Here is a 10,440-nt window from a genome sequence, read left to right on the forward strand (position 1 = left end):
ATGCCTATTTGTTCACATATGGTCTTTGGCTCCTTTCCTGCTACAGTGACAGAGACCATGACCCACAAAACCCAAAATATTTACCTTCTGGCCTTTACAGAAAGCTTGCTGATCTCTGCTTAATCCTTGTACAGATGAGAAAAGTGAGGCTTCAGGAGCTTAGAAAACTTGTTCCGGTTCACACTGCTGGGAGTTAGGGGACTGGGATTTGAACTTGTGTCTTTCTGACCAGGGCCGTGCTCTTCTACATATTTTAGCTGCCAGAGGAGCAGAGTGTGCCTGCCATCCTAGAGTGTACCGTCAGGGAGAATTTGTGCAGTGCGTTTCTTTTCCTACTCACCCGTTTATGCTGGGTGCAACTTGAGGTGTCCTTCAGGAATCAGCCCAAGTTAAATTGCTTCATTGCTGGGAGGGGGTGCAGGGGAGAGGGCAGCGGGCGGGGAGGGAATCAAGCATTCTAAAATCTGAATTTGTGGTGTAGGTACCTACTTTCAGTTTTTAGAACAGCGCTGTGAATGTGAAAGCCTGTCTTGGTGATTAAAGTGTTCTCTTGTTGTAAGCTTGCCTATGGATTTTGTGGAAGCTTGGCTCTTGGTATGCAAACACAGGGCCACATTGAAAATTTGTCAAAAGCTGTAGGACGTGAATCCTCAATAGGTTTTTGGTCTAGATTTTGGTTTCCTTTTCTCTAGAAGCAAATGGAGTGGGGGTGGGGGGAGTGAGTGTTCTCTAGGTCACAATTTATTTGGTTACCTAAGTGCCCAAAGTCAGACTCATTTCCCAGAGATCATGGGCAGTAATCATGTTCATGAATTATTGTGTACAAACTTAAAGTACATGAGGAATGGGAGATTTGGGGGGAAAAAAAAGATTTGAAGAAAATGTAGAAAAGTGTTAATTAAGTTTGTCAAATCTAGGTGTCAGGATATGCATATCGTTAACTCTGTGCTTTGGTATGTTTGAATTTTTCCTTAAAAAACTTTTTTTTTAACTTATATTAGGAGAACTGCCAATTTAAAAGAATCCTGTGGTAATCCTTTATAAATACTTTCCCCTGATTGTCTTCTGTGTACATCCAGATTTCAGCTACGGCATTTAGTTTTAAGCCTTTTTTGCATGATACAGTATTAACACACTTTGAAGTGCTCTCACATATTTTATTTCAGTTGATAAAATAATCCTGTGAGGGAGGTGGCGTGAACATTATTTTCATTTTACAGAAATGAACAAGGTTTGGAAAATTAAATAAATTACTTAAAATGACTCTTTGGTGATACTAGGATAGAAAACTGAGGTTCTGGGAATGAATCCTAACCCAAGGCCACTTGCAGTGGAACCTTTCTGCTGAGGGCAAGACTTGCCTTTACAAAAAATGGTGTTGACAATGTTAGGATTCTTCTGTGCATAGTGAAAATGCATTTTTATGTGAATTTCTAGCAAAAGTAATGCATTAGACAATTAGAGACTATCATCCCTTCGGGGAAGTAAAATTTAGAAACATTTAGAAATTTTTGAATGTGGAAAATGAAATAGTTCCTGTACACAGAGGCAGCAGTTTCCTTAAAAAAAAAAAAAAAAGAAAAGAAAAAACAGGAAATATAAGAGTATTATTTAGAACTAGAAGTGGAAACGGAAGTAAAAAGTGATTGCCTCTGTGAAACAAGACAGGGGAGGGCACGGAGTGTGGTAGGGCCTTGCTGGTTGTCCACAGAAATTCTTGACTGTTTAAATTTTTTTAAAGCCGTGCACATAGTTTACTTTAAAAATTTTTAACCATTTTATTATAAAATGGGCATTATTGCCTTCATTCTCTCCTCCCCAACATACAAACCTGGAGAAAAGCTCAGGGTGATCCAATATGAGTTTCTAGTTTATTTTTCTTTGATTTGTTCGAGGCAAGAATTTTTTGCTTGTGAACACCTAAAAATGGGGGGTGGGGGGTAAATTGGTTTTTTAAAGAAGAGCAGTTTTATTCCCCCCCCCCCAAGCCTTTTTGCTGTCATGTTATTTTTGGTTTGTTTGTATGATCTTTTAGACCTTTCACTTGACTATGCCTCTCAGCCAGCAAATCTCCAGTTCCCTCACATAATGCCGCTTCCCGAAGACATCAAAGGCTCCTGCTTCCAAAATGGGAATAAACGGAACCATGAACCCTTTATGGCTCCAGAACGATTTGGAAACAGCACTGTGGGCTTTGGCAGTAATGTTCATTCCCAGGCGCCAGAGAAAGTGACACTTCTTGTAGATGGCACACGTTTTGTTGTGAATCCACAAATTTTCACTGCTCATCCGGATACCATGTTGGGAAGGTAATTGATGATAATTTCCTTCCAAATCCACTCTGTTCTCTATGAAGAGAAATACCTGCTGTTTATCTTGCACTAGAATGAGGAAAAGAAGCACTGATTGCTTATTTTTCTACCTTCATACTTGTGTTAGACAGGGAGGGCAAGCTTGTAAAACACCTTATATCTGTTGATGATTTGGGGGATGTACTTAATTTCTTTACAAAGCCAGTATAGTAAAATGAGCCCCCACAACTACCTGAGCAGTCAGAACTGTGGAAAATAATCTGCTGAGTAGCATTCCTTAGTCCTCAGTAAACTCACTCTAAAGCAGAAGTCAGAGACCTGATTTCTATTACTCCATAGTTTGTATACCTCACAAAAGTAATAATCTTCTCTGAGTTCCACGTCAAAGATCTAGAGTTAAGGTGAGATCTAAGTTGTTTTTTTTTTTTTCTTTTGCCTTTTAATAAAAGATAGAATTAGACATGGGTTCCACATGACATAAGAACAAAGGCATTTTAGTAAAGAGCATTTCACCTGCCATCCATTGCCCATTATGCTTGGCAGGAGGATTATGCTGTCATTTTCTTTTTTTTTTTTTTTTTTTTTTTTAATTTTTTTTTTCAACGTTTATTTATTTTTGGGACAGAGAGAGACAGAGCATGAACGGGGGAGGGGCAGAGAGAGAGGGAGACACAGAATCGGAAACAGGCTCCAGGCTCTGAGCCATCAGCCCAGAGCCCGACGCGGGGCTCGAACTCACGGACCGCAAGATCGTGACCTGGCTGAAGTCGGACGCTTAACCGACTGCGCCACCCAGGCGCCCCTATGCTGTCATTTTCTAATGTCTCCATCACTATTCAAGTTTTCCAAAGCCAAATCTTTATATCTGGCTCTTTCGTTGTTTCGTGATTGAGCTCTCTTTTCTTCATGTTCCACCCTCTGTGCTGCTTTTCGACTGTAGTCTTACCATCTCCTGCCTCCAGCATTTTAGGGTTAGAGTTTAGGAAATGGAAAGAGCCTGCCAAGGAGGAGCACTGTCCAGAAAGTATTCTTGGAGCCTGGGCTGGGAGTGAGGAGATTCTCTTTCTGGCCAACCACAGACCTTAACATGAGGAAGAGCAGATTGGGATGGGAGTAAAAACAATAACTTGTATGTGTACACACAAACACTTGGCTTTTGAGGGTTTTTATCTACTTCAAAGTAGATCTTATTTAAAGATCTAATCTCACTCAGGACTTTGATTTAGAAATCAAAATGGACCATACTCATTTGTTGAGTTTTAGGCTAAATGGAATCCAGCTATTCAAATATATTTATATTTGAACATATACGTAGAGATTCATGATGAACCATTTTTAACCAGAATCAAACTTGTATATTTCTCAGACATCTGAATTAAGACTAAACTAGGACATTAAAACATTTTCCAGATTGGCCCTATAGTTTATCAGACTTGACTTCCTGTCCTCGGTCTTGGTATCACTACACTATTGCACCCCCCTCCCCCGCTTCAAAGTCAGCATTAGCCTCAACACAGGCTGCTCTTTGAGGTAGATTGCCTCTAAAAACAGTGATCAAGAGAAGCAAGCAAGCATTTTCTGGGTAATAGATTAATAGACTCTTGGGTGACGCCCTTTGAATCTAGGAATGAGTTGTCCCATGACAAGAGAGTCTGATTCTTTATCTGGGTGGTTCATCAGCTGAGTCCGCTGAAGTTATCTGTTCTGAGAGTTACTTGGGTCTGCTCTGTCCTGAGGTTATATACAGTGTGCATAAGCCTAGGCAGTGAGCTTACAGGTGTGGGCCAGTAGTCACAAGGGGGACAAGCTGAGAGATTGCGAATGGATTAACATTAACCCATGTCACTACCAGATAGAGAACTCTGAGCTTAGGTTCCGCTGATGATACTTGGGGGGCGGGGAGGGGGGGGGGGATTACATGGCATGTTGACTATTTTGATTCATAGCTGTCTTGGCTAAACTTCAGCCAGAATGTTCCAGAAAAATGTCAGCATTCTTTGAAGATACTTATCAAGATGGATTTCTTCTGTATGGTATAGTGGTTTGAAAAGCATGTTATTTGGAGTCTTTTTCAGACCTTTGAAAAGCAGCCAATTTAGGGTGGCGGATAACAGTTTTGAACATTGAACATAGGGGTTCCCAGCAGATTCAGGAAGGAAGTGGCAGTGAGGCCCAGTTGGAAACTTAAATCGGGCTGGCTGAAGATCCTGACTGCCTGCCTTGTCCCTCACTCTGGTTTCCCATTCCATAACTCAGATGTACAGTGGGAGTGGTGGAAGTCATGAGTCCAGTTTTACTGGAGGGAGGAAGGATGGGAAAAGAGTAAGAAAAAGGAAGATCCCCCTGTGCGCTCATGACTTCTGAGTTCATGCGCAGAGCAGACCCCTCTGAACTATGTCAAACCACTGATGAGCCTAGTATCTACCATCCCTGCCTAGTTGACCTGAAGTTCCCATCTTTAGAGCTACTCCTCGGATTGAAGAGGGGCATTTCCCCCAGAACTCCAGCATTAAAAAAATGTATCAGGAAAGGGAGAACGTTAACATCTACACCTAGCGCTCTGGATTCATCTATCACATTAGATGTCTGAACAGCAAAACTCAGAAATACTGAGGACTGGCATACTAGATAATGCTAATTGAGAGAGGAAAAGAACAGGAAGGGTCAGGAGCGTGAGACCCCCTGTCTTCTTGAGCTGCCAGTTTATAGGTGGGTTCTTCGGTGGTGGGGAGGGCTTGAGAGGCAACCCTCACACACTCCAGAGATTTTCCAACTTGATTTGCTGTCCCAGAAGCACCACAGGTGAACCTGGAGGACTTGCTGCTTCATTTCTCCTTTGCTCAAATGCTGAAAGCAATTGCTGCCACCTTTTCTGTCTGGAGGGAGCTTCTTAATAGGGGTTGGATCCCACCACTGTGTTTTTAATTTATGAGTTCTTAAACTATGGGAACATGGAATGGAGTCTTACTGAATGAGGTGTCAAGGGGTCAGCCTCATCTGTGAAGAATCCAGCTGGACTGCAGAAGGTAACATTGTTGCCTGGTATCTTTCAGAATGTTTGGACCAGGAAGAGAGTACAACTTCACTCGGCCCAATGAGAAGGGAGAGTATGAGATTGCTGAAGGAATCAGTGCAACCGTATTTCGAACCGTGCTGGTGTGTAGGAGCCTTTCTGTTACCTCCTCTTCCCCAGGGGCAGGCGCAGACTCAAGTCAGAAGACTTGAGGTCTCCATCAGATTGTTAACTGACTTTCGGTCTGTAGTTCCATTACTGCCCTTCCCTCTTTATTTTCTATTGTGGTAACTTGTAAGTACTTCTTGCCTGTCAGGTACCAAGTTGGGATTAAACATGCCAGGAGAGCCAGGAGCCACTTGGCCATCTGATAAGTCATCCAGCTTGGTGGTAGTTCTAGTATCCTATCAGTTTAACAGAACCAGGAATGAATAGGGGGTTGAGGAAGTAAGTTTTCGTCTTGTTCTTCGCCTTCATTTCTTATTTTTAATCTGTTTACAGGATTATTACAAAACTGGTATCATTAATTGTCCGGATGGCATCTCTATTCCAGACCTTAGAGATACATGTGATTATCTCTGCATAAACTTTGACTTCAACACTATTCGATGTCAAGATCTGAGTGAGTACAGGAGCACTCCCAGCTGCATTTGAGCCACTGAACTTTGAGTTTGCTTGAAATTGACTGGTAACTTTTTGTTACTAGAGTTTCAAGCCTAAATTGAAAATCATCTGGGGAGGCAGGTACTGTGATACTAACCCATTCCCTCTCTCATACTTCAAAGCACTGTGAGGAAGTAAACAAAAGAGAACATGTGTTCGGTTCTAAATCTAGCTTGTCAAGTGAGTCACCAAGCTAATTGCTTCCCCTCCAAGGACCTGGTGTCTCAGTTCTTTAATAAATAAGGATACTGATTCTTGGACATGAGTGAGCCTTCCTTCATAAAGTCAAACAGCATAAATTGGCTGGGTTCTTCTTAGAATTATTTTTATCATTATTTTTTTTTTAATTTTTAAAATTTCTTTTAATGTTTTCTACTTACTTTTGAGAGAGAGAACATAAGCAGGGGGAGGAAGAGAAAGAGGGGGGAGACACAGAATCCAAAGCGGGTTCCAGGCTCTGACCTGTCAGCACAGAGCCCGATGAGGGGTTCGAACTCACAGACCGTGAGATCATGACCTGAGCCGAAGTCATATGCTTTAACCCGCTGAGCCATCCAGGTGCCCCTTAATGTTTGTTTATTTTGAGACAGAGAGCAAGTGAGGGAGCGGCAGAGAGAGGGGGAGAGAGAAAGAATCCCAAGCAGGGCTGGACTCAGGGCTTGATCTCATGGACCATGAGATCATGACCTGAGCTGAAATCAAGAGTCAGATGCTTAACCAACTGAGCCACCCAGGTGCCCTATTTTTATTATTGTTATTGTTTACTATAGCTTTATAGCTGTGAACTTGCTTAATTCTTACAACAGTTAGCCCTGAAAGCCAGGTGATAACCCCATGTAACAAATGAGAAGACTGAGAAATTAGCATGTTCAAAGCTCTAAGCATTAAAGGTGGGATTAGAACTGATTGACTGCAAATGCCATTTTCTTATCATCTCCTAGCCTTCCTGAAGTTATTTTAAAAACTATTCTTTGAGGTTCATGATACATTTCCCTGCATACTCCATGAAGTTCTCTAGACTTGTGGTTTCCCTACTGAGTTTAGCACACAGTTAGAGCAAGTCCCTTGGTGTCATTAAACTTAGATTATTCCTCTTCTGTGCTACTGTAACTCCATGAAATTGGGGTCTAGAGCATCTTGAGAAGAGGTACTACAGTCATCCCCAGACAGCAGTTGTATCTCTTGTAGAATTAATGTTTATGGTTTGACCTTGTACAGCTAATAAAACCGCACTTGTTCAGAATGCTCAGGGATTATTAAGCATGAGAAAGTTAAAGAGTAACGGAATGTGAAACATTTAACAAAATCAGCTTAATTAGCACTTCAGAGCAAGAAACAATTTCTGCCTTTAAAATGGGCCACCTCTCCGGAATTTATCAGTGACAACAGCCATTACCTCATAGTCTTTTTCACTCCAGTAATCTCTGCGCTTGGGCAGATAGGACGTTCACCTGCATTTTCTCTCCCCAGGCGCTTTACTGCATGAACTGTCTAATGATGGTGCTCACAAGCAGTTTGACCACTACCTCGAAGAGTTGATCTTGCCCATCATGGTGGGCTGTGCCAAGAAAGGGGAGCGAGAGTGCCACATCGTCGTGCTGACGGATGAGGATTCTGTGGACTGGGATGAAGACCACCCCCCTCCCATGGGGGAGGAATATTCCCAAAGTAGGAGCCCCCTGCACGGTGTAGATGGTTTCAGCGGGAAACATGCTGCCCAGAGTAACAGCTGCATCCTGTAACCAGCATGACTGTCACTGTTAAGCTGGCAGTGAGCACACTCACCTGGTGCAGTCTAGTGATGCACATCTAACTTTTATGCGGCTTATATGACATTGTTATTCCTCCCATTCCTGCCCCCGATGTCTGATACTGTGGCAGTGTGGTGGCGATACCGAGGCCATTAATTGGTGGTGTCATTCTTCTCTCCATTTGTGTCATTTTTAAACCCTTTAAAAAAAATTTTTTTTAACGCTTGTTTTTGAGAGAGAGCATGAGCAGGGGAGGGACAGAGAGAGATAAGGAGACACAGAATCTGAAGCAGGCTCCAGGCTCTGAGCTGTCAAGCACAGAGCCCGACACGGGGGGCTGAAACTCACAAACCACGAGATCATGACTTGAGCCAAAGTCGGATGCTTAACTGACTGAGCCACCCAGGCGCCCAAATCCTTTTGAATTGGTAACAGTTCAGAAAGTACAAAAGGTTTTACATTGAAAAGTCTTGATCCCATCCCTGCCTCATCTACCCAGTTTTCCTTCTCAGTTTCTTTTATATCTTCCCAGGTGTATTCAGTGCACGACCAATTACATACATGATTTTTCCTTTTTTTTTTTTTTTTTTTTTTTTTTTTTCAAATAATACCCTATTCTACAGACCGTCCAGTACCATGTCTTAACATAAAAACCTTCCGTGATCTTTTTTTATGGTTGTATGGTATTCTACTACATGGCTGTGCCATAATTGATTTAACTAGCTGTGTTGTTGATTTAAGCTAGAAATTATAAATGATGCTGCAACAAATATCCTTTTAAACATAGTCTTTTCACACACATATATCTCTATGGAATGATATTCCTAAAGGGGCACCCGGCAGGCTCAGTTAGTAGAGCCTGCAACCCTCTCATCTCAGAGTTGTGAGTTCAAGCCCCATGTTGGGGTATAGGGATTACTTAAAAAAATAAAATCTTTATTACAAAAAGTTTCCTAGAAATGGAATTTCTGTGCCAAAGCTTTGTTCCTTTATAATTTTGGTAGATGCTGCCAAAGTTTCCTCCACAAAGGTTAAACCATCTCAAAACAACATATGACAGGTTTGTTTCCCACACCCTCAGCAAAACAGCGTTTTATTAAACTTTCATCTTTGCCACTCTGATAGGTAAAAAAATAGCCTCTCATTTGAATGTTTCAATCTGCATTTCTCATTTCATGATCAAGACTCACCATCTTTTTGTTTTTAAGAGCCATTTTAATTTCCTCTTCTATAACTTTATTTGTGCCTTTTGCCCATTACAGAATGGATTGTTAGTCTTTTACTTAGTGATTTGTGAAAGCTCTGTGACCACTCTTTATATATTAAGGAAATCAGCCCTTTGTAATAAGAGTTGCAGATAGTTTTCCCAGTTGGTTGTCTTTTTAGTTGTGTTAATGGTGATTTGGCTACGCAGCAATGTTTTGGGTTTTTTTATGTAGTTGAATATATCAGTTTTTATTTTGTGGCTTCTGGCTTTTATGCCGTACCCAGAAAGGTCTTCCACACCCTGAGACTATAAAAATTTCTCACGTGGTTTCTTTCTTATGTTTGATCTATTACTTAGCATTTAATCTGTGATCCAACTGGATTTTTTTTCTTTTTTCTTTTTTTTTTTTTTGGCATCAGTGTCAGATATATCTTTGATTAGTCTGATTCTCTTAGCTCATCTCCCTCCTCTTTTGGAAGTCTTCACTCCGTGACTAACCCAGTTTTTCTTTTTTCCAGTTCTTTATAGCTCCAAGCTCTATAGATTCTTCAAATATATCGAGAATCGTGATGTCGCTAAAACAGTGTTAAAGGAGCGGGGCCTGAAAAACATTCGCATTGGAATTGAAGGTAATAAACATCCCAGTTAGTATACAGCTTGCTTGGCTTATGGAGCAGGTTGTATCTATGGGCACAGCTTCGGTCCTTAAAACTCAGCTTCCAGAGGACCTAGAGAATAGGCACATATGAAAACCACATTCCTACCCCTTTGAAGGATTCCTGTTTTTTTGTTTGCCCTTACGTTTCCTTTTCATGTTGTATCTAGTTGTAAATGCTTTAAAACAGCTGCAGGAAGAAGTTCCAACTTAACTGTTTGGGACAAAGAGCAGTGAGGACTAAGGACACTGGTGGGCTCACCAAGTGCGAGGGCCATTCCTCCAGGTCTTGGTGAGGATCTTTTTGGGATCTGGAAGGGTCCTTCTGAAAACTATAGCTTGGAGACTCAAAATTTTAATTTTTTCCACCACATACCTTGGAGGAATGTCTGTATGTGTTGATAGAACTGCTTTAAATGATCTTGAGCAATGACTCCCAACCGGTGGTCTCATGGAGGGGTCTTAGACACTGATTCTTAGAGAATGCTGAAGCTATTCTGGTCACACCTCCACGAGTGTTTTTTTAATCTCGCTGTCTCAGTCTTGCCCACAGAGCCCATCAGATCTTCACTGTGTCTGACTTAGGTTGGAATTTCAAGTTGGAAGAGATTTTTGAGATCTGTTAAATCTCTTTCCACTGCGTCATTCTTTGGTAACTGGAAACTCCCGGAACAAGGTGATAAGGATTACTCCATTTCCCAGAGAAGCCCATCCACTGTTCTACCATTAGAATATTTTTCTAGTAGATCTAGTAGATCACTTCCTCTGTCTTCTTCTTTCTAGTTCTAGCCTCTGAAGCTACTTTGAGTAAGATTTCTCCCATTTCCATGTGATAGCCT

At 41.5% G+C, this 10,440-nt stretch overlaps 1 protein-coding gene across 4 annotated transcripts in view; it reads left to right on the top strand.

Annotated features, from left to right (window-relative positions):
* Positions 1–10,440, top strand: part of KCTD20 (potassium channel tetramerization domain containing 20) — a 37,757-nt gene that overhangs the window by 22,953 nt on the left and 4,364 nt on the right. For 3 of the 4 annotated variants that reach the window (XM_047858624.1, XM_047858623.1, XM_047858625.1), the window contains 5 exons: positions 2,036–2,309; positions 5,366–5,468; positions 5,827–5,947; positions 7,459–7,656; positions 9,465–9,575. In XM_047858624.1, coding sequence (XP_047714580.1) covers positions 2,036–2,309; positions 5,366–5,468; positions 5,827–5,947; positions 7,459–7,656; positions 9,465–9,575 — 807 coding nt within the window. The remainder of the gene's footprint in view (positions 1–2,035; positions 2,310–5,365; positions 5,469–5,826; positions 5,948–7,458; positions 7,657–9,464; positions 9,576–10,440) is intronic. The other variant, XM_047858626.1, reaches the window with a different exon arrangement.

This window comes from Prionailurus viverrinus, chromosome B2 (genome assembly GCF_022837055.1).
Source record: "Prionailurus viverrinus isolate Anna chromosome B2, UM_Priviv_1.0, whole genome shotgun sequence".
NCBI lineage: Eukaryota > Metazoa > Chordata > Mammalia > Carnivora > Felidae > Prionailurus > Prionailurus viverrinus.